Source organism: Barbatula barbatula (assembly GCF_947034865.1).
Source record: "Barbatula barbatula genome assembly, chromosome: 8".
Taxonomy (NCBI): domain Eukaryota; kingdom Metazoa; phylum Chordata; class Actinopteri; order Cypriniformes; family Nemacheilidae; genus Barbatula; species Barbatula barbatula.
In genome coordinates this window covers 2104575-2129751 of record NC_136771.1, presented here as the reverse complement: position 1 = coordinate 2129751, position 25177 = coordinate 2104575, and the positions used below count along the sequence as shown (strand labels likewise).

At 38.0% G+C, this 25177-nt stretch overlaps 1 protein-coding gene across 5 annotated transcripts in view; it reads left to right on the top strand.

Moving 5' to 3' along the window:
• Positions 1-22936, top strand: part of LOC306897128 (neural cell adhesion molecule 2) — a 45988-nt gene extending 23052 nt beyond the window's left edge. For 2 of the 5 annotated variants that reach the window (XM_079461613.1, XM_079461612.1), the window contains 11 exons: positions 1100-1269; positions 3742-3887; positions 6167-6317; positions 7810-7997; positions 8244-8340; positions 10848-11021; positions 12412-12531; positions 12896-13017; positions 15569-15743; positions 18870-19077; positions 21801-22936. In XM_079461613.1, the coding sequence (XP_079317739.1) occupies positions 1100-1269; positions 3742-3887; positions 6167-6317; positions 7810-7997; positions 8244-8340; positions 10848-11021; positions 12412-12531; positions 12896-13017; positions 15569-15743; positions 18870-19077; positions 21801-21915 (1666 nt within the window). In that variant the 3' untranslated portion in view covers positions 21916-22936. Of the gene's footprint in view, positions 1-1099; positions 1270-3741; positions 3888-6166; positions 6318-7809; positions 7998-8243; positions 8341-10847; positions 11022-12411; positions 12532-12895; positions 13018-15568; positions 15744-18869; positions 19078-20397; positions 20603-21800 lie in introns of those variants that run through there. The other 3 variants (XM_079461614.1, XM_079461616.1, XM_079461615.1) reach the window with 3 other exon arrangements.
• The last annotated feature ends 2241 nt before the right edge of the window (positions 22937-25177 follow it).

Genomic DNA, 25177 nt, shown 5'->3' with positions numbered 1-25177 from the left:
AACTCTTCCATATTGATGTTTCACCTTATTTTATTCAGTGCACTTCCCTCCGATGTGTCTACGGTTCAGCCACATTCAATCTTTCAATACGAACTTTCAACATTTCTCTTTAAATGTACCCAAATCCAGATTATTTAACTCTACAATCTACATTGATTTTACACCTCCGTAAATATGCATGTGTTTACACTACTACAGTCTCAGTTGCTTCTGTTTTTATGTCTCCTAACACTTTTATGAGAAATCTCTGAGACCGAGTCTCCTTTCAGTCTGAAAGTGTCCAGCGGGTGTAAAGTTATCATTTGTGAATATATAATCCCACAGAGAGTGGAGCACAATTGTGGTTTTGACGGATTTAGATTGACAGGATAGTTTAGTAAATTGCTGAAATTAAAGTTAATTCAATTGGAAGTGCAAAGTTCTCTTTTAACCAAGTTCAACTATTATTTTAAGAAGAGACGGTTTGATGATAATGTGTGTTAAATTGGCTGCTGTGACTGTCAGAAATGGTGCAGATTCAAAAACAGATTTTCATTTGATGTTGTGAATGCTTTTTTGTTTATTTAGATCTCAAGCGATGACTTTCTACAGCATTTGAATCATGTCATATTAAATATATCTGATTTCATACAGTATCTGTACACTGCAATGCTTCTCAGATTTTCCATCTTGTTTTTTTAATAAAATGATCCGATCATCCTTTAAACAAGATATACTGTATGTACTTAAGAAGCAGAAAGGGACAATATTTTATGTCTTGCTTTCAAAGAAATCGAACATAACCTAATCGAAACTTTGCTTAAAAAGCTGTTTGCCAGCGGGCTAAGAAAAATCGAATTCAAAAGTAAAAACAAGATTATGTCTTGCAGTACTTTATAAGAAGAACTTTTTAGTTTCAGGCATGAACAGAATTTAGCTGGTTTCCTCTGAAATCAAAGCTTAAAATATGTCCAAAAAAATAAACAATAAAACTGTAAGAAAATGGTTTCACAGTGTAGAATAATTTTTTTTTTACATTAAACAAAGAAAAACATTTTTATTGTATTATTTGTGGTTTAGTCAAGCATTACTGTTAAATGTAGTTCTTGCATTCCCACAGGAAGGGTCACGTGATCGAGCGCTCGGAGCAGTACGTGTTAAACTCTCTGGACAGGGGAAAAAGCACGCTGACGGTTAAAAACATCCGGCAGGGGGATGGAGGACCCTACACGTGCCGAGCCAGCAACAAAGCTGGAAGTACGGAGAGTCAACTCTTCCTCAAAGTCTTCGGTGAGGAACATTCATAGAGTTGATAGATAATATTGACGTGCAAACATAAGGTGTGTTCGATTGAGCCAGATAATATTTCAATGACGTATTTTTCTGTGTGTCCGTGCTTTTTACGGAGTGACTGGAGAAGTCTTTACTCACTTTCTGCAGCCGAGGCGATTTTTCTTTTCTTTTTCCATTTAGTTGCTTTCCACTCAAATTCTCTGGAAGAAAATGAAGTAATGCGTCTTTGAACGCGGCACGCACGCGAAGCCACCCGCGCAGGAAATGCGCCGCTGTTTCAAACAGGGAAATGAAAGAGCGCTCAATTATCATGAAAAACTCCAGCAGGTTCTTTATGGGACTCGGATTCAATCGATGCTTTCAGGAAGCTGGTGTGCGCATTAGAAAACAGATTATTCTGATTGGACCTTCTGTTTTCCACATGGAAATGTATGGAGATTTATTCACTGCCATCGGGGTCCATCTCCAAGTGCCAGAGAGGCTTATCCTTCAAAATGCACTTTTATATGGCCGTCTAATCGGACGGGGGTTCGTGGCTTTTCGTGACGTTTCGTGACGTTTATGGCTCTTGACGTTTTGCAGACGGGGGAGATCTTTATACTTGAGAATGAAGGACTTCATTAATAAAAGAGTAAAGGAACATTAAGATTTTGGCTTCTGTCTCTGTGGACACAGCGGCAGTGGAAGTTATTAAGCCAAATGTAGTTTGATTACAACTAAGTACATGCTACACAATATTAGTGTCACAACATTAAACTTGCTGCCAATTACTTTTGGTAAAAAACAACGTTTGTGGTTCTGTTCAGAACAGGGCGAACAGGAAGCAGATCCAAGCACTGTTTAATCATTTAATAAAGTAACATGAAATCCAAAAACACAAAAATAAACCATTAATATCCAAGATAACAAGAGACACACAAGGGCGTAACATAAACAACAATTGACAACAGATGCAGGGACAAACAGGAAATGAGACCCAATGTATGATGGGATATGGAGTCCTTACAAAACAGACAGAAACACTGAGCCACATGGCGCCCTCGGGCGCAGAGCCGAGGCTTTAACTGGAATCTAAAAGGAAATGTCATTTTTTTAATTCTATTTTAGTTTAAATGCATTATTATTGTCATTATGTAATATTATATGAATAATAAAACATTATCATTATATTATAAAGTCTTATATTATATTATATTAGTATTTCTACTCATCCTTAGGTTAAATTCAGTGTAGCATTAGTGCATTTAAAGAGCATTTACATTTTTTAGAAGAATATGTAGGTGGTACTTGACAACCTCTATGATGATGGGATGTTCTGGGTCATTGCTAAAGCTTTGCTAAGTGGTTGCTAAGGAGTCCTATGCGTTTTTTGTTTGGTTGCTAGGGTGTCTCAGATTGCTGTGTACTAGCCACTAGAACTCTATGAATAGAACTCCCCTCTGTGATATCTAGGATATTTTGGCATCATCATACGGTTCGGCCATTAAAAAGAGCTACACAACCCTCCGCAAACCATATGACACTGTCCGCAACACCCTGGCAACCACCCACATCACCCTCACGATCCCTTTTAGCACCACCACAACACTCTGGTAAACAATCTTGGCTCCCTGACATCAAGATGGCAATCTTTCAACTCTTTTGTATCATTTTCCTCAGGAAATAAAAACATTGTGTAGTCTTTCTAGAATCTTCCAGCTCCGTCGATCTTCACACAAGCATTCGTTCCATCCTTCCGGCGGGTGATTCTTCAGCGTCTGTTGCTACAAATAACCGCTTGATCTTTGCAGATGTTGTTCAAAGAGCCCGCAAGGAGCTTTTCTGCGGGGCTTCAGTCATTTCATGGATTTATTTTGCTGCATTCAGCTGATCTCTGTGAGAGATGAAGAACAGAAAGTCACCGTGGGCTTGTTTGCTCTTGACTTAAGTGAAGTTTGGGAAAAAACTCAGCTTATTTAGGACAGGCAAATACATACAGGTCTAAAAGTTTTTATAGACACCTATAGTACAGTTTGATAGTGTTAAATTGCAGCATTATCTATGAACGATTCAGCATCTGCTGTCGTGAGATATAAATTCTTTATTATTTAAATAATGTAGTTTGTTTTTCATGTGACTGTACTTGAGGAGGAAAACTTCCTAAAACTTTAAAATTGTCTTAAAATGGTTAAATCAGGTTAACTTCTTTCCGCAAAAGATAATTTCTTGCCTTTATGTGTGAAGTGAGAAGGTGAAAGACAGTTTCTACAAATGTGAGACAAATTTTTACTCGTGCTGTGAAGTGTCAAAGGACGCACTCATATCTGAGAGAACATTGCGTTTGCTGAAAATTTAGATGTAATTCAAAGCAATTATCCACCGACATAAAAGTCTGAGGACAAGTACCGATGTAGTTCAGAAGAATTGACTCAAGGTGTGCATTGACCTGTCTGTCTGCATCTGTCGGTCTGTCTATCGTTGTGTGTTCAGTTCCGCCTCACATCACTCTGCTACGGAACGTGACGGCGGTGGAGGGAAGCGCTGCTATGATTTCCTGTACAGCCGAAGGTGAACCTGTGCCTGAGATCTCATGGAGAAGAGCCAGCGATGGACAGACATTCAAAGATGGAGATAAGGTGAAGAACACACACACACTTCTGACCCTTCGTGTCAAAATGGCAAACAGAGCTTTGAAAAAACATGGGGCTAAACTGTTCCTTGAAAACTGCTTGGTGGATTTGACAGTGATTATTTTATAATCATCAGCACACGCAGCGTTTCTCATGATTAAATCATTACAGGATTCAGATATTTGACAACTTCACAATGAAGATCAAACTGTTTCACCTCATTCACTTAAACACAACAGCACATCTGGCTCACCAGCTACCTATCTGTCTGTCTGTTTGTCCTGCTACCTGACTGTGTTCTCTCTGTCTATCTATGTGCCTGTCCGTCTGTCTAGCTATGTGTCTTGTCTAATTGTCTGTCTGTCTAGCTTTCTGTCTGCCTGTCCATCTGTCTAGTTGTTTGTCTGTCTGTCTTGCTATCTCCCTGTCTGTTTAACTATCTGCCTTTCTTTCTAGCTGTCTGTCTGTATGTCTGTCTCACTAGCTATGTGTCCTGTCTAGCTGTCTGCATGTCTGTCTAGCTGTCTGCCTGTCTGTTTAACTATCTGCCTGTCTGTCTGTTTTGCCTAGTTGTCTGTCTTGCAATCTGTCTGTCTGTTTAGCTATCTGCCTCTCTTTCTAGCTGCCTGTCTGTTTGCTTGTCTGTCTTTCAAGCTATCTGTATCTATCTTTCTGTTTGTCTGTTTACCTACATGTGTCAATCTGTCGAACTATTAATCCGTATGTCTATCTGTCTGTCTGTCGATCTACTGCTCTGTTTTCCTTCAGTCTTTTACTCTCTGTGCTGTGGTTCTGTTGTCTCACAGAGATCTCAGTAGCATATCAAACAGTCAGGAGCGTCAGCCCAAGGCGGACGGTGTCAGAGGCTACACACACACACACACACACACTCATTCACACAGACAGCGAGATACTGTTGGTCTGTACTCACCTCGTGTGTCTGCTTACTCTCCTGCTCTAAAATGTAATTTGTTTTTGAGGTCATAAAACAAGAAGATGAATTTGCGCCACAGAATAAGAAATATGATTCCGGCAACTGCTTTTATTGGCGGTTTATTAGATTCATTCAGTCGGAAATGTTCTTTTTTTTCAGTAAGCTCTGTTGTGTTTGTGTGCAGGGACTTTATATTCATGTGCTTGTGTTCGCATGCACTGTCGCTGTTTGTGTATATGTGTATTTGAGTTCAAACGGCATTCAATGAATATATTAAGAGTGTTTGCTAAGGAAAGCATCTCTGTTATTATTGCTTATTCTTACAGTGAGCGAACAAACCCATTACTCTAATTTTTTTACTTTGGCACGTCTCGCACGGTTCCTGTTACAAACATGAATGATACTCGCATCGCTCTGAGAGGTTGTTGAAGAGATGAGCTATTGCTTTTCTCAACAATTGGATTTTCATGGTTAAAAGGAAGAAAAAAACAGGCACAGAATCAAATTGAAGTATACTGTATTTGGAGGAAATATCTAAATCCTGTCTGAAGACTGGGGATGAATTCTTTTAGTGACTTGGGTCACTATGCAATTTCCAAGCAACTGAATAGGGATTCTCTAGCAACACCATGGCAACCACCCTCGTGCTAAATGGAAGTACCACAGGTTTCGCACAGGCAACAAAGCCCCCTAGTAACCCCACAGCAATATGCTTAAAACCTAGCAGTTGCCTAGCAACACCTTGGCAACCACCTGTAACCCTGTAGCAGTGTGCCGTGTGATTATCAGATCCACATCCAGATGCTGTATTTGCCTCGTTTTACGAGTCAGTTTGTTTGTTGATTTCATATTCTCCGGCCGTGTAAAGGCCACGGGCCACTTTCGCTAGCTGAATAAAAATTAGTCTAATGCATTAGTGTGAATTGAAGGAAACCTTCAGGTCTCCAGTCAACTTTAATAGCCCTCGCCCCATAAAACGCATGGCACAACATGTTGTCAGGCAGTAAATCCGGCCATCCAGACAATAAAGGGAAGGTGAAGCTAGAGATCGATTTCTCAGAGAGTAAGAGGAACGGTCATCATTAAAGTGGGCGTTAGGGGACGGGCTCATCCTAATACCTTTATATTTAAAGTCCCTGTCTTACTAAGACCACAGACACCCAATTCTATTATATGTGGATTAGAAGAACAGGACTGCAGCTCTTTTATAGAACAAACATTCTTACTACTGTACATTTTGATGCTTCGACACGCATGTTTATCTAATGATATAGTTTATGTTCTAGCTTGGCCAGACAATGATAACAAGGTGTCAGAAATTGAATTGAAATGAGATTTTTTTCTCGTTTAGAGTCAGGACGGCCGCGTGGAGGTACGTGGACGGCACGGGAAGTCCACGTTGACCATCAGCGGCGTGCGGCTCTCAGACTGGGGTCGCTTCGACTGCGAGGCCCTCAGTAGGATCGGAGGCCATCAGAAGAGCATGTTCCTGGATATTGAATGTAAGAATGTAAAAAGTGACTCATTTATACCTTTGCTGAGAAGTCAAGTTAACTGGTTTTCTGAAAATTCTTGGAAGGTCCTTGAATATTTTCGGAGGGCTTTTCATCACCGTCTTTTATTAACATTACTGGTAGCAATAGTTATTTTACCCCCCAGTGTACAGAATTATTTTTGTTGGCCTGTGGAATTATTCTAGAAGAAACAACATCCATTGGGCCTGCGACTCTCTGCATTTACTCAAATGCCAGCTAATGGGTTTTCGGTACCAAAATAAAACTTTCACGCATATTTCAACTGCGTCCTTGTTTATTGCTGTATTAAGACTTGTACTCAGTTTATTATTTGAGCAACAAATTTCACATTCGCTGCCATCCAGCCACAAACTTTAAATTCTAAACAATGCAAAACATGCTCATTGAGTCCTTTTAAGCGTTTATCGTACAGAACGCACATCGCAGACCCTGACCATCGTGAGGCAGCAGGAGTGTCTTCATGTCACCGGCTCAGCGTGGGGCGGGTTCACATCGGCAGGAGCCAACCAAGCGTTACTGCGGGGCTAATGAAGTCATTTATTTAGTGTGGGAGCTTCTCTCTGCACACGCACTGCTGTTCAGATGTGACGGAGGTCCCGGCATTAATCTCTGGAATGAAGGCTTGCTAGCAGCATTATGCAGGAGTAATGCCTTCATACTGTTGATGCCCTCAGCGCTTAAAACACAAGAGACATTCACACCACTCGCTGTTAAAGAACATTTGCCTGCATGTGTGTTTCTCACGTGAAATGTCATTAATGGTTGATAAAGAGATTTGCTGGTGAAACATGTTTACTTGGGTGTTTGTGAATCGCAGGATCTGCAAATCTTTTGCATTAAGAAAAGAAACATTATTTATGACTAGGGCCGGTTGATCATACAGGGTCATATTTTAGAAAGTTCCAGTGCGTTTCATGGTAATGGTTCAAGTGTTATTTTTTCAAAGTTTGCATGTCTGTAAGATGCAAAGAAATCTCAATATCCTTTCAGGTTCTGGTACTTAATAAACTTTTCTTTTATTACTGTTCTATAAAAGGCTCAGCGTGGTACAATCCCAAAGATATGGGGATCTCAACATGGCTCATGTGGAATTTACAATGTACCCATTTTCACAAGTCAAAACCAAAAGCGATTTCCTTAGCATACAGCTGCTATTCATTGTATTTCTCTCCAGAATAAGAATTTTTAAATGGAAAACTGCTATCAAGAGACATCTGGTTGACTTGACACAGAATGACCCAAATAATAACTTGCGACATTTGGGTGCCAAAATCTGGGAGACTTATGAGCGCCCCCTTCATCCGTTCATGGTTGCGTTTCGGAGTTACCGTGAGAAATAACAGAACAGGATGGTGGTTGTACCATGTCCCAAAACGTTATGACCACCCTTACCTACCATGACCCCGTAAAGTGACATGGCTGAATAAATGTGTTTACATATAACTTTGTCTCTTATAAGATGCACCAAAGTTCCAGACCAATCAGACCATCTTCTACTCGTGGGAGGGAAATCCAGTGAACATCAGTTGTGACGTGAGGTCCAACCCTCCAGCGACGATGCTCTGGAGAAGAGATCGCTTCACCATCTCCAGCCAGGGGACGGGGAACATACAGATCCACACCGCAGAGGGCCGCTCCATTCTGGAGGTCCGCTAACATCACATGCATTTAATGCGTCTAATACTGTATGTATGCTAGTGAATGTGTTGAAAGACAACGACGATACAGGAAAACTGATGTCTTTGTTGTATTCAAACACGTTATTATTGAAACTCTATTAGGATATTATGTGTCTGAAGTGTTTTAAGCGGGTTGTGAGTTTGTTTAAGAAGGATGAGAGTTTCACATCATTCCTGTCTCTCTTTTCTAATTCACTTCACTTTTTATCCACAGGTCACTCCAGTGTCCGATAGGGATTTTGGGCGCTACAACTGCACAGCCAGAAACAACATAGGCGCTCGATACCAGGAGTTTATATTAGCACAGGCAGGTATGTGTTCACCTTCAAAAACCTTTAGAGTCCTGATGAATTTATACTGTCTACCTGATGTTAAAACCCGAATGAAATTCACCCTGTCTGCTTTCACCATCCTATATGGAGTCCCATGCAATAGAGACGCTTCTCACAAACGTTTCATTCTTCTCTCTTATAACATTATAGAGATAAAATGTTTGATTTTAGAAGTATTCTGAGTTTATTCTTTTATTTGTGTTCTTCAAATTAGTGTAACTGAATAGGTGGCTATAATATTTTAGTGATGCATCAGGCATAAATGTTCCTCCATGATGATACTGTATATCCTTCATTTAACTGCAGTTAATTTTCTGTGTAAGGTGATTTACTAGAGAGCTTACTAATATACCAGAGTACTGCGTTCATTTACTCCAGAGGTCTTTAATATCCCATAAAGATTTAGTTCATCTACTGCACGAGAAAATATCACACACACACCTCGCTTAACAGACACATACATGCACCCGTACTCTCTGTGTCTATTTAAGAATGACACATTTGTTGACCTAATTTAGCTAGTATATTTAATATTTCTGTGTAACGTATATTTTACATATGCCATATACACTTATGAGCACTTTTTAGCATGTTTTGTACATTATTTTAAAGGGATAGTTCACAGCAAAAATGAAAATCCTGTCATCATTTACTCAACCTCAGATTGTGGCAAAATTGGAAAAAAACAAACAGATATCATCAACCATTTACTGCCATAGAAGGGAAAATAAATACTATGGCTATTTTTATTTTCTATGTTGTTCTTAAGGTTAAGGAGGAATCGTGTTAAATAATCGGGATCTCAATATTGGCCAAAATAATCGTGATTATGATTTTTGTCATAATCGAGCAGCCCCATTACAGATCATAAATGCATTTGTTTACAATAAAATTGACTTAAGACTTCAAATTCATTTTTATTCATAAAGTTTAGGTTTAGGGTAAGGTTGGGGTAGATGTAGGGCTCCTAATATGAAGGTGTCATCATTTTTGTAATTTTTATAATTTAATGATTTACACTCTGTTTTTATTGCGTAATGTTTAATGCACGCATGAACGTTATCTGCCACTATTAGTAAGTACAGAGAGCATCTTACTACTTAATCCAAAGAGAACACAGCTATTTAAACGTAGTGCAAATAGCCGCTGCAATTTTTTTATGCACAGTCATCATTAATTGATGTCACTTTCAAGCGACGCTTGAGAAATTGAGGATAATGCGATTTCACTTGCTTTACTGCCTCCGTCCTCACTTCTTTTTCTTGCGTCCTTCCTTTGTCTCGTGAAGAAAGGACACTAGGACGTTTTGTAAGTTGAGAAGCACGTGTTAAAATTCCACAACACAAAAATAGGTGTCGTTATATAACACATTCTTTACAAAAACGTTTAAATGAGATTACATTTAAAGGATTTAAAAGCAACACAAAATGTAATAGATTGGGGGATATAATATAGTACAACAATATTTACTATTAGCAAATAATCACTGTTTACCACAAAACCAAACATTGTAACAATTCTGGGATCTATATCACTTTTCAATGTCATAATTTACTATTTATTATCTATAATAATTCATATTAAAATGACTCAAATGTAAATACAAAAGAAGTTAAGGGCCGGGTATACAGTAAGTGATAAATCTACGGTTCGGGCAGGTAAAGTACATTCTGATTAATTACGGGTGGGTCGCGAGGGGATGAGATCAGTCATTAATTATGCTAATATTAACTTGATTCTATCAAATATGAACTTGTTTTAAAGGCATTTTCATCAGGCAGACGGGCACTAATTTACAAGGTCTGATAATAAAACCTGCGTCGCGAGGATGGTGCTGAGGTCCATTCTAAAAGCAGAAATGGAGACGAAATAGATCCGAGAGAACATAAAGAAAAGAGAATGAATCAAATCAGCATCAACTGCACCGTACTTGTCTCCGATGACGGCCGGACTATACTTTAGCCTTTACTGTTTTTGTATCTGTGTCGACGATACGATGATGTTAGACTGAAAATTAGATTTTTTTACGAAATCAAACATGGTTTATTCCATACGATACAACTGGAGGAACACAATCTCATGGATTTAAATGGAAGGAACCAGGCGTACATCTAAGAGCAGAATATCATAGACAAGCAAACCTCACATTTTCTTCAGTAAATGTAGAATGGAGTTGAATGATGGATCAAGACGCTGCACACGTACCGTGTGTGATGGAGAGAGCGGTTATGTTTATGTGTTTTGGCAGGTCAGGCTCTTGTGGGTTGGTGCGGGTTTGTCAGATAACAGGAAGAGTTCTGATGAACATAATGTCCTGTCTTACATTTTGTGTGTGAATGAAAGAAAGAAGATCGTGAATGTTTGCATCCAGCACTTATGTCTCAAATTTAACTTACATTTTGCTTGATATACAGAAGCTTCAATACCTAACTTGACAGAATTGGTTTTGTGGACACCTTTGGTTAAAACATGACGTTCTGTTACAGATGTTCCTTCGAATCCGACCTCCGTCAGACTGACCGCCATATCCCAACGTCTCGCCACCGTGACCTTCATGAAGCCCGACTCACACGGAGGTGTTCCCATCAGCTATTACATCATCAATTACAAAGACATAAGCTCACCCGATTGGAGGACGGCGAGATCACATGGAGTTCAGAGTGAGTGTTTTTTTTTTACTTTGTCTCGTGTTTTTAATGGAACAGTTCACCTGAAAATATATGTTCTGCCATTAATCACCCTCATGTCAACCAACTTTCTTACTCACGCAGAACACAAAAGCAGATATTTTCAAGAACGTGTGCAACCAAACAATGTGGGTCCCCATTGACTTCCTTTGTATAGACAAAAGACGTTTCTCAACGTACGTTCTTTTGTGTTTCACAAAAACAAGCATATACAGGTTTTGAATGACACGAGAGCGTTATCCCTTATTCTTTAAGAAGAAAAATACAGTAGTAGCAGTTTCGGTCACGTCGCGATCTCTTGATGTTTCTTTGGAGAAATTCTCCAATCACATCTTATTGATGTCTTGGTGTCTTATTGATGCCGGCTGCAGAAGTGAAACACTTTAGAAATAAAAACACACTTCCTCTAAACTCCATTAACACTTATTGCTTTTTTCTGGATTGTGATGTGTTGAGAATTATTCTGCTTTGTCTGGTGCGACCAAAGCACATTTTCACTGGCTGAAGCCACACTAGAGATAATGAGTTTAAATACTTTGATCATTATACTTACTCTGAATTTTGTCTTCGTATTGGACTTACGAAGATTTTTCTTCGTGCATGAAGAGGCCATTAGCAAGGACACCGAACAAAGCAATAACATTCGTCCGCAAAACAAGGCATAAATAGAAACCTTTAAGCGTGGGAAGTTTTACGGCTCAGCATCAAATCACAATCCTGCAGGGCTTTCAAGATCTAAATCCATGAGTGTGGAGAGGTCAGCACCAGACCTCCAAAATATTTTTCCTTGGTCGCTGCTGGAAAAACTCAAATAGGGACCTTAATGACTTCCATTACATCCGCATATTCTTTGTGGATTTTTAATTAAGAGCTCAATGTTCTGTGACTGCAGTTATTAAGTACAATAACGCCGGCCGTCGAGTTGGTTCATTTGTATTACTGCTTTCTCATGGAAATTAACAAATCTAATCATTTACAGGGTCACGGCCTCAGACGTGCTGTCATAAGACTGTGACGTAATTCCTGATGCATTGCATTTCCGATATCAGACCGATTGAAGAATAACGTCTTGTCTCGTGGGAATTCACATCTGATTTGTATAAAGTGCACTAAGCATACAATTATAAAAAAGCAATGAAGCGTCAATAAATAGACCAACATAATCCTTTCAATCGGCTGATATAGAGTAGATCGAAAGAAATGAAGGTTTGGATATGAACGACACGAGGGTGAATTAATCGTGACAGAATTTTCATTTTGCTTTAATGCTCAGATATGAAAGAAAGCCGATGGCATGTGTTAGTCTGTCTGAAACTTCAGGTTGGATAAAAGTGGATCGCTGACTCTCTTTGTTCTGTCGCAGCTACAGTCGCCCTGACCAACCTGGAGCCCAACACCACGTATGAGGTGAGGGTGGCGGCGGTGAACGGAAAGGGTCAGGGAGAGTCAAGCCGCACGGAAAGCTTCCAGACGCTCGCCATACGTAAGATCGTCCTTCTCTCATCTCTTTCTTACTCATTCTGCATCTTCATCGTCGGTGGGGCGTAGACGGTTGTTCGGTTGCCGTGGTGATTTTTGGTTGGCCGTCTTCCGAAATCGATGTACTAACTATTTCAGTGAACGTGCTCTTTTAATAAACGATAAAATAGCGTCTTATAATATTGATTTTGATTTTTGCCTATTATAGATGTAACTTTGTATTAGCACCTAATGTACTATTGTTTTCTTATGACATATGGCTTATTGCTCCCCGAACTCTTTGTGAGACGCTTTGGATAAAAGCGTCTGCTAAATGACTAAATGTAAATGTAGATTGTGTTGGTGAAGATGTCCTCTGTTTCCCGCAGGTGAGCCGAGTCCTCCTACAGTACACGGGCAGAGAGGTGTCGGTAAAGCCTACAGACTAGGTCTGATCAAACAGGATGATGGTGGGATGCCCATTGTGGAGTACATCCTGAAGTACAAAACGGTGAGGGAACCGTGATGAACACGTCGTCTAGATCCTAAAATTGCTTAAGAGAAATTAAAATACAAATGAGACCATGAATAGAGTGCATAATAAATAAATATGAATCTAAAATAATCTGAATTTGGGTCAATTTAATGAGAAACGTTTGAATGCGTATTGACATCTTTATTAATATGGACATTTGATGGCAGATTTAACCAATCTGAGATTATTGTTGAGATCTCTTCTGAAACTCTGATGGAGACTCTTTTTGTCTGGGGAAATATCTGAGACGCAGATGAGACCTAAGCAAACGTTTCCATTTGCTCTCCATTTCATCTCATTGATGTCTAGGAGAAATAAGCTAGATATTGTGACATTTTGAAGAGATCCTATCTGAGAATTATCATTTACAACTATTTTTAAGTCAAATGCATTTGAACGTATCAATAATAATAATATTATTAAAACAATACTACTACTTATAATAATAATAATAATAATATAGTTATAAATAATTACTTTTATAAGTTTTCTTATTTTTATAATATTATAATATTTATAACTATAACAATAATAATAATAATAATAATAACAGTTAATTATTGATGTTATTATTATTATTATTATTACTAATATATTGTTCATTATAAATATATAAATAGTATTGTTATTACTATTATTTAAAAGTAAATAATTACACTGCAAAAAATGACACTCTTACTGAGCACTTTTGTCTTGTTTTTAGTGAAAATATCAAAAACCTCTTAAATCAACATACAATTACTTGACAAGAAAAGTGACCTAAGATATTTAGAAAATATTTATGAGAAATAATGTAAGAATTAAGTAAGTTTAGGGTAAAAACAAGCAACAAAATCTGTCCGTGGGGTGAGAAAAATAAAATGTAGTTTCTATTCTCTCGAGTACCTAATTCTAAACGTTTATTTTCCTCAGCGCATTGCCAGATTCTGTTGCTTGTTTTTACCATAAACGTCTTAATTCTTATAGTATTTGTCGTAATAACAAGACTTCTTGTCAAGTAATTGTATTTTGATTTAAGAAGTTTAGATATTTGTACTACAAAACAAGACAAAGACACTTAGCAAGAATGTCATTTCTTGCACTGTATGGGTATATTTTATGAACAATTTGGTAATTATTTGTGGGTTTAAAGTGTTTAACTACATTTCAGTAGTAAAATTTCTTTAGCTGTGATAAACGTTTGTGATTTTTAACTGTATATTGCCTCCTAAATGTTTTGTGATGTGAATAGCATTCGCTCAGAAAGACATAAGATCACAGTCGAAGCGAGACTGTGTGTTCTTCTCATCTGATCTGTCTGTAAAGCTGAAGCATGCAGTGGATTTAAAGGCTCGAGTCGATACGGAATCAGATTATAAACTTTATTTTACATGCTCTGCATTTGGAGAGGAATCCGCAGGGTTCAGTCAGCGGTAATCTCAGTTGGTGTGTCTGGCAGGAGTGGTGTGGGTGGCTGAATCTGTAATGTTCTCGGGGAAAATTGTGTGTACGGTGAGTCTGTGGGCTGAGAAAGCGCTCACGCTGTGACCTCATTTGCTTAAAGAATAAAGATGCTTTAAAGAAAGAGGCGGAACGCTCTGAACTTCCTCCATTTTCCTCAGATGAACTGCAGGGGGGAATTTGGAAGGAAGTTTCCTTTAGATCTTTGAGGAACGGAGAAGCCCGACCCGAGCGATTGTTTGGCTTAATACACACATGTGTTCACGTTAGTATCGCACATGAGCTCTCGAGTTCTGATAAATCTTACCAACCTGTCAGAAACACGTCCAAGTTGCATTTCATCCTGAGATCAAAAAACATTTGTGTTTGCGTAAAAAACATTTTTAGGAAAATTAGGTGTGTTTGTATTGTGACCGTTTTCTTTATAGCATTTGCGAACCAGGTCTTATTGAATTCTTAATCCTGCGATTTGAATACATGAAACTGTCTGTTGTTCTGAATTGAACGTATGCAGAATACTTAGCTTTACAAACAGCTACAAAGTGGTTTGTTTCAGCTAAAGATGTCAGAACGAAATCAGGTTGATAGAAATATAGAAGTTTCAATTTCAAACCCACCATCATCATCATCTGCTTATAGAAAGAAAACAACATCTAAAAATGAAGATTAGATGAAAGTATTATCTCTCCGGGCCAATGAAAGCGCCTTCCCGCAATGACTTTAGAAACTTCCCTTAAACTTTCAGGGATTTGTTTCTGCCCTGCAAAGAAAAATGGGAAATAAAATCTCTTTTCTAGTGCTTTGCTTAAACGCGGCGACAGAAAAGCTGTTTAAAATCTGTTTAAAAAAGATAATACTTCTAGAAAATAGACGCGGCCGTATTAGATCACACGGATCGGGACTGTTTGGAAAGTGCCATGAAGAAATAAAATGGAGATGATTGAAATCACTTAAGAGGTTTTTCCACTGTCAATCAAATATGAATTACAAAAATCCATCTGTTGTTTTTTCTCAGTTTGGTTCATTGGGATTTTGTTTGATGTCGATCTCGGTATTCAACACTCATTTTTTTGCGATCTGTTTGCAGGAAAAGGAGGAACAGTGGATGACGAAGTTGGTTCCCGGCATGAACGACTTTGCCGTGTTACAGCCGCTCCAATGGAACACGCGATACAACGTGGAGATCACGGCGCGCAATCTGAAAGGCCTGTCGGAACCCACCTTCTTCCAGTTCCTCATGCCTCAGAAACCAGACATCACAGGTACACGCATGTCCTCCGTGATGAACCGTAGATTTTATTTAGACCGGCCATTCTCAAAGCAAATATATCAACATGCAGGTCAAGTCACGTGGATTAGCAAACACAAACCCAAAATCTCGTGCTTTCCCCTCACAACATGCGTCTCGTACATATTATGTGAATGAGGATTGTGCTTTATCAAACATGGGATTATCCAAACTTTAGAAACGTATTGATATTCAGGGCATCCGCTGAGCTCTGGGATGTTCGCAGCGGCTCAAATGTGTCAGATAAGAACAGAAATGTTCAAGTGATGTCACGCCACATCAGGGATGGCATCGGGTCTCCAGGTAGAGAGAGATGAGACGCCTCCAGCGTATCTGAGCCACTGTGTCCGAGACTTTAGCACGAGTGAAGAAACATCAAATGCAGCGGAGCGCGGTGGTTTGATCTGAGATGTGGTTTGAAGAGGATATCTGTCAGCGCGCTCTTAAAGAAATGGCCGGCAGTTACACGTGTACCGCCCTGACCTCACTTCATAAAAACAACATCACCTGTTTCTCTGGAGGAGTTTAAAGTCATAAACTTGTAAATCTCATCAAAAGATAGACGGGCAGTTCTACCACTAACGTTAAAGATTGAAACAATAGTGATGTTTAAGGTTGGAGGAAGGAAACTGTTCTGGGTTCGCTTGATATTTTACCAGTTTATCTAAATGAGTTTAAAGATTCTCTTTTCAATAATGTTTTAGGTTTTATATTCGGATTTGACTTTATACAGTTGATACAACTGAATGTAAATATTCTAAATATACATATGTTATATATCATCAGTTTGGTCTTTAGAAATTTCATAAAGTTAAAGAAAATGCAGCTAAAAATAAAGAATAATAAAATGTATTCTGTATTAGTTTTAGTTCAGTTTTCATTCATTTCATGTTAATAACGTTCATTACTTGACTTGAACTTTTTTCACTTTATTTTCACAAGTTTTAAAATATTTTCACATATTATTTAGATCTATATTTGTTTGATCTCAGTTCATCATCTAGTTTTTGTGAATTCGTTATTTTTAATAAATTAGATATGTTAATGAGTATGATTATATAAAATAAATATAAATGCATATACATTTTTAAACCATAAATACCGAAAATCTATAAATTGAATTATATTATGTGTATTATACATTATTATCAGTTTAGTCTAATTTCGTAATTTATTTTTAGATAATTTATTGAAATTTCTTGCAGCAGTTGAATATATAAATATTTCATTTATTTCATTTTAGTTCATACTTTAGTGCCTTGGCTTGAACTTTTTTCTGTTTATTGCAAAAACTCTCTTTTTTTCTTTAAGTTTTAAATATTTAGGCCTATATCTCTCAATAAACAGAAATGTTTTTATAAACTAGTTATCGAAAAGCTTTGTAGTTTATAATGAAGAAGCGTTCTCCTCAGTGCTCAGAAGGTTTGACAGCAACTGTTAAACACTGAGTGCTCATGAATGTGGCGATATGGACATTTGACTCTATATAATATTGTTTCATGTCATTGCTTCATATGGGCCACGGCCTCTGAGAGCCATTTTGCGAGTCATTTATTGCTTTATTGGCAGACGGCGTTAGTGAAACAGTCTTGCAGAAACTGTGCAGATGTGCTCTCACATCCTAGACGGAGAGAGAAAATATCAATATTTTTCTTGCTTGCAGTGTCATTCGCAAGGAGGGTTTCTACAGTATTGTGTTATTAAAAATTGAAGGAATAGTTCAGCCACCCTCATAACGCTCCAAACCTGTATGACTTTCTTTTACTTTCTGAAGGAGTGTAATGGATAATGAATATAATAGATGTTTAAGTAATAGATGAATATAATTGTTATTTTTTAACAGCCTACTTGCAGCACATTCAATGAATTTGTGTAAAACAATATTGGATTTAAAATAGGGCTGTCAAATGATAATCGCAAATAATCACATATTAATATATGTAATTTCTGTGTACTGTGCATATACATTTTTTATTTATTAACACTATATATATATATATATGAAATATTCTGATGTATTTATTTATATATACCAATAATTTAAATAATATATAAACATTTATTATTCTTTTCTTTTTATTAAATATATGTTTATTATTACATAAATAAATAAAGACATAAAAAACACATGAGTTTAAGCAGTTTGGATGATATCCTATCGCTAGATTTGTTTATTTTAGTATTGAATCAGGAGTTGCATTGGTTTTAAGTAGCGTCAGTAGCAATTGATATTATTTCTTTACAGTTAGCATGATTTTAAAAAGTTATACTATATTCATTGGCTGAACTCTTCTTTGAAAATGTACCAATACATGATTATATCTATTCTTCGTGCGGTCAAGTTGATATGGATTTGAGCACCAACACCGGTGGCAGCACATGGCGACTCACTTTAAAACACTTTCTGTGGCAGTCGAGTCATAAGAGGTCATTCTTCACGGTTGCTGGTGATAAAATTAACACTTTGAACTCGCGTTCTTGTAATTTCTGTTTGCATCTTTGATTTTGCGTTTGCTGCTCTGTGCTGATAAGAATCAATGAAACCTCAGATGTTCACTTTGACTCTAGGCATCCCATATTGAGCAGTTTCCTCTAATCAGTCCGGGCTTCAGGTGATTCTCATAGACGTTGAACTGGTTACAGAAAAACATTGTGTTTACGCTGCGGGTCGGTGCATGTAAACGCTCGATAAACTGACATCTGAACTTGTTGATAGTGTCGATATCTGTCAGCATCTCTGACCTCCAGCTGTACTTCTTTGCTTTGTGACGTGTGTGTGTGTGTGTGAACCTTCGTCCTTTTTCAGAGAGTTTAAGTTCCATCATTACACACCTGAAAGAGTTGAAGAAATGAGTACGTCAACTAAACCCAAATGAAAATTCGTTCATCATTCATTCCACGTAACACAAAAGAAGATACTTTGAAGAATGTTGGCAGCACCATTGACTTCTCTTGTATGAACACAAAACCACTGAGACATTTCTCAAAATATCTCTTTTGTGGAAAGAGTCACATTCAGGTGTTGACGCACACGTCAGGTGATCATCAGTCGTGGAATGTGATGACAGCGGTTGACGGCGTGTTTGTTTTCTGTTCTCAGCAGATTCACTGTTCAGTGGTCTCGGTCTCGGTGCTGTGGTGGGTCTGGGGGTCACCGGTGTTCTTCTGCTGCTGGTGTTGGTGGACGTCAGCTGCTTTTTCCTGCGTCAGTGTGGACTGCTCATGTATATCAGCCGTAAGTTCTGCAGCAAGAAAACGGCCACCGGCGCCAAGAGCAAAGAGCTGGAGGAGGGCAAAGCAGCGTACCTGTGAGTTTATCCTCTTCTTCGTTATGCATGAACGTCACGCCACTGTCTTCACATCCATTTTTCTGTGCATGAAGTTTCCGTCTGATCTGTCTGTCGGTTGTCTGTGTTTGAAAGATTTGGAGGTCTTGTGTTTGTGGGCTGTTCTGTGAGTCGCGTTTAAACTCGGTGGTCTGAAGCTGGTTTTGAATAGTAAACTGGTCTGACATTATGGTTTTTAGAAGAGTTTTTGAAGTATTTGTAGCAGAGCAGTCAAGTGAAAAATAGAAAGACGCTGTAATGTTGTTTTGATCTCTTGGTTTATGTGTTAGCGACGAGAAGGTTTTTCTTCCAGAATCCTCTTAAACCGTGTTTAAAGATCATGACGGTCAAGGTTTTAAATCATTTTTCTAAAAGAAGAATTATAGAGGAATTAAAGGGTTAGCAATTTATCAGAAACCTAAAACAATTAAGAGGCTTCCCCACTATCAAAAATACATTACGTAATGCAAACTTTGCACTAATTAAGTTCTGAGAATGTTCCCTGTTGGTTGGGCAAATGCCTAATTTGTGAGAGGAACAGATGTTGTGTTTTATATGGTTGAGAAGTGGTAAGGTTTAGGGTGGGGTTAGGTGCTACAAAATATTAAAACCATAAATAATTATGAGATGCTAAGAATTGCACGCGTCTTGGTCTGGAGAATTTTGCGAAAAGTAAAGCAGTTCCCCGCTCATCGAAATATGTCGCCAAAGGGGCAGCCGGAGCACTAAAAAGTGACGCAGAGGAGCGCTGACCCAGCTTTAATATGTGACGAGTCGGAAGTGAGAACGGGTTGAAGCCGTGATTTTTATCTCCTGAATATTGATGATTCATTGGAAACGATCCTGAACTGCTCGCGAGGAGATGAATTTCCTAAATGTGTTCTGAACTTGCTGAAGATGATTCACATCGTATTCTCATCAGTGTTAAACTTTCATTTTAATATTCAGATACAGAGATCCAGTAATCAGTTCATTTTCTAATGTTCTGTCCGGTGGCTTCAGTAAATGATTTGACAGACGGTCCATTGTGCTTTAGCATTAGAGACCTCGCGAGATTCACAACGGCGGAATTTATTCAGCATTAGAAAATCATTTGGTCTGGACCAAATCATTGGATTTCAAATTATTATGTATTCGCGCCCTGAGATGAAAAATTATTTTACGTCTTAAACTGAGGGCGATTTAGACAAAAACAGAAAACTTTTATGGAGTTTGGTAATATCCCATTGCGATCATGTGTACTTGTGTTATCATGTGCATATGTGTGTGTGATGCACGCTGCATGTGTGTTTGTGTGAGTAGGGGAGATGGGTCGAAGGATCCCATTGTGGAGATGAGATCTGAAGAGAGAATAACAAACAAGCACGAATCCAGTGAGACAACTCCACTGACCGAACCCGAGTAAGATCTTGATAAAGCGCCATTGAACTCCTTTACAGTCATGTTGGCTTGACAGCTGACTGTTATTTTGTATACTGAGGGTTCTTTCTGAACCTCAGACTTTTAACTTCTAGCCTTTACATTCCTTGTCATGCTGTATATTTTATAACCAGCTGGATTTTCCAATAATTCATTTTTAATAGATAGTTTGCTTTGTCCATCAAACTTTGCAATAACCTAACAACCTTCTACACTCTTTAAAAAGCTGCTGTGTTTCAATCTTATGTCGGGTTAAAATGGGCAATCCCAACTGTTGGGTTAAATTAACCCACTGTACCAAACTGGAAAATTATACATAGATTTGACCCAATGTTCAGTTTGTCTATGTTTTAGCCAACCATGGGTTTAAACAACCCAACCACATGGTAACGTCCACCCAGAAAAACTCAAAGCATCGTAGCAGTCACCTAGCAACGCATTAGCAACCACAGACTTAGCAATGCATATAGACGGTTACAGCGGCAACAACATTAAAAAACGTTGTGGCCCTTGCAAACTGAACTTCTGGCAGACCTTCGAAAATAATCAATAACTGTTAAGTAGATTTTATTTTATTTAATACAATTGATATACAATAAAATATTACAATTAATTGATATTAATATTAATTACATTTAAAACCCAACATAAACTGGAAGTTAACTTTGGGCCAGGCGCGTACGTCCAATGAAACCATCTATAGACAGGTGGACCATTATTTTCTATATTTAAGCTTTGTCAAGCCATCATCAAAGTTTGTCTTAACAAACTTTTATGGTTGGTGGTTTTGTGGTTAAGCAACCATTTAAAAACGTTCTAGTTTTATTCTGCATAAATCTATTTATTTCTGGTTTGAGTCATTTGTGATTACAATTTATCTGTCAGTCAGTTGGGTTGTAACAGTCGAAACTCATGGGAATCTGTGACTATTTTGTAAGGTGGTTAATTTATATGAATTTGTATCAAGTAAATCAAAGAACACTTACTATTATTCAAACAAAATCACTGCCGCAAATTGTACTCAAATGTATGAATGCTATTGTAGGAATTTATACAAATTTGTCACCTCATAAATTAGCTACAAATTGCTGTGAGATTACCACTTAAGTGTACAATTATTGTGTTATAATTGTTGTGTTATAACTGTTGTGTATACTTGAACACAATTGCATGCCAATAATATGCCAGACTCATCCTCATTGTTGCCGCACATTCATCTCAAAGCCGTCGCTGGACACGTTTCAAAATCGTCTCTAAACATTATCTCTTCACTTCTGTAATCGCAGGAAACTCCCACTAAAGGAAGAAAATGGCAAAGACGTGCTAAAGCCGGACTTAATCGAGATCAAAGTGCACGGCGACCGCAGTCTTCACATGAAACAGGACGACGGTCAAGCGTAATGGAAGAGACATTTCCAGCCCAACGGACTGAGACCAAACGAGAATATATATATATATATATAGATATATACACAGTATATATACTAGGGGTGTGATGGGGCACTAATCCTACGAGACGAGACACAAGACTGAGTTCACGAAGAAGAGACGAGATTTTTTGCCTTTTTTTAAGAAATCCTCAATGATGAAATATATAGGGAGAAATAGTCTCTTATTCACCTTAATAGCACAAAATGCAAAAAAATTTGGCATTATAAAATCAACTTGAATGATATAATGCAGTAATAAACTATATGTTAACACTGCAAAACACTGTTTTGTCACAAACTCAACTGACAAGCAGTAATTGCACAAACGTTTTGCTTTGTTTTCTTAACAGGTGCAGCTTTTAGTAAAGAACTGTGGTTGTTTTCTCTATATGCTTTTACATAGTGCGATATCACACTGTCAATCCTCCTTCCTCCACTGACCGAACCCTCACAGCCTTCAGAGAAACAGTTAAAACTAAATAAACGGATAATGTTTTATGTTTACATTGCACATATGTGAGAGACAGACGATCTGTTCTGCCTGTGAATATATTTAAAATAACGTAATGTGAACTTGCAATTGCTTACTTGTGGTACAGTCCACTCAGCTGCTGTTCAACAGCGCGCTCCCAAAGTGCTGCTGGCAGTCCGAGACGCTGCAGACGCGAAAGACACCTGCGAATGTTGAAACGTCCGTCTAGCGCGTGTTTACATAGAAAAGCGATTGGAAAATCTTGTTGTCTTTATGAATGCCTGGGCTGTAGCACTGTAGCTCACAGCAGCTAACAGCACACACATGCTTTGTGCAGTTAATAACGTGTTCTGTACAGTAATGAAAACAGGTCGCACCACAACACAATGTGCAATCACACAAATGCCCCCAAATATATTTTAAGGTCGCACAGGTTAAATATAGGGAGCATATGCCACTAAAATGGCTGCAATCTCCATCATGACAATTGCATGAGGATATATCTATCGGATCTCACAAGATCTCGTCACACCCCTAATATATACACAGTATATACTATATATGTGTATATATATATATATATATATATATATATATATATATAATTTAAGAAAAAATGATGGGAGTCTTCAGATTGAGGGGCGTGTAAATATGTTAAAATATAAACAGAGACAGAGTTCAGTTTTTTGTGATAAATCTATGATGGTCTTTCTATTCGAGGCTCTTGCACTTTCGGTTCCCGTTTCTGTCTTGGGCCTTTTTGTGTTTTGGTAGCATCCTGAACACACAAAACGGAGGACTCGCGCCAAAACAGAGCAGATTTTCTTCTCTTTTCCAGGCATGTGGAGTGAGAGTCGAGTCCGCTGAGACATCTGTGTCGTCTTATATAGTCTTGATTATTTCAGGCCATCTTCATCTATACGTTTGAAGACTTCATCTGTTCGAGTGTTTCTGTGAAATCCGTGGAGAATTCAACGCAGCGTCCCTTAAAAATGAGCCGATGGTTTGAATTCACAGCCTGCCTTTATTCTGGTTTCCTCCGAGAGACGTGTCGTCTTGTAGTCACTTCGACTGCTGACCGTCACATCGGTTTGAAGGTTTCATCAAACGTTTGTCACGCCTGTAACGTTGACGAAACTCGAGTCAAAACAAATCCTGGCAAAACTTTAGAGAAGTGACTTAACAGTTGTTCTTGAACTGCGTTGACGCCAGATGAAGTGTGAGTGTGTGTGCGTGCGTTTGTGTGTATGGCCAGAAGTATACTGTACTTTACACAAATAGAGACATGAATGTTTGGACAACTCAATGCAAAGGGAATTTTTAGGAAACTTTAGTACTCTAGGGGGCGATAGTCTGATGTTGTTCAGGTACCTAACCATGTCAACTTCGCAGCAAGATTCTGCTCAAACTGTTGTTCCTGCACAACAATATGTCATCAGTGAAAGAGAAACCGATGTCAGACGAGTCATTTTACAATCGTACATTGTAAAATTGATGAATGAACTGTCTGCAGAGGATCTTGCGTGTGAAACGATGCCGTCACATGAAACGCGTCGACACTCAAACATGTGGGTAGTTGACAAATAAACCATAAATTCACACAAAAAACGAACAATGAAGATAAATCTAACTATTAATCAATATAAAATAATATATTATTAACAGTTTATTTTCTACTTCTCTGCTGTGTCACACCATATGGTATATTTGTCAGTTACCCATGCACAGTTTGTTTCTGGTCAGTGTTTGCCTCCTGAGCCACTTGAGTTATTATATTTGATATATTTTACTATAATTCACACCTGTGTACATACTGTAGTCTTACTGTAAGTGTTCCCAGAAAATGAAGAATAACGTTGCAGTCGACTCTTTTCTGTAAGTATTCCATAAGATTAAGTTATTAAGTGAAATGTGCAGCCAGGCATTATCGAGAAAAAATCTGAATCATATCTCGATTAAGATTATTGACAAAAAAAACATATTTGGTCCATTAAATTTTATTTTGACGTATAATTATTTGAATGTGTAGTACTCACTGTCATAAATCCCGATGGGAGCCTAAAGGTTAACGCTTTAACAGATGCGAGAATCATCTCTTACGCGCTAATCGTCACCTTTGGTTTCTCGCGGACGTTAGTGATGTCGGACATAATCTGAACTCTTCACGCTTTCATTTAAAGTCACGACATCCCGTCACTTTGCATTTAAGTTGAAATCTGTCACACAAAACACTTAAAGCTAAATGAAACTTTTCTGACCGCTTTTGTCGATTGGTGAACCTAAACGTGAAATCTCGTGTGTTCATTGTTTTCTTTTAAAGCTGTAAATCTGTAAAAAATCAAGCAAGTACATACAAATCTGCGTTGCAAACTATTTCCTTTTCGTACCATGATTCACAACGATAAGCTTCTTATAATAATGTGTGCTGTTTGGTCAGATTGTGCAATTTCATGGCATGTTGGAAATGGTATTTTGGGGGAAGCAGAATAAATTCCTTTTTTGACCCTCGACATTGATTTTTATTTAAAGGCTCTGTTCATTTCATTTTTATTTACATTTATGCATTTGGCATCTAACATACGTACAGCGTTATTACATTTTTTCCTGCAGTGCTCTACCAACTGAGCTATACAGGAACATCAGATTATTTCATATTTGAACTATAAAAATAGTCTTTCTTTTATATTCATATTCACAGTACTGTATCTGATGCACACACACACAATTCCTGTGAATTTCTGTTAAAGTGTTCTATGCATCT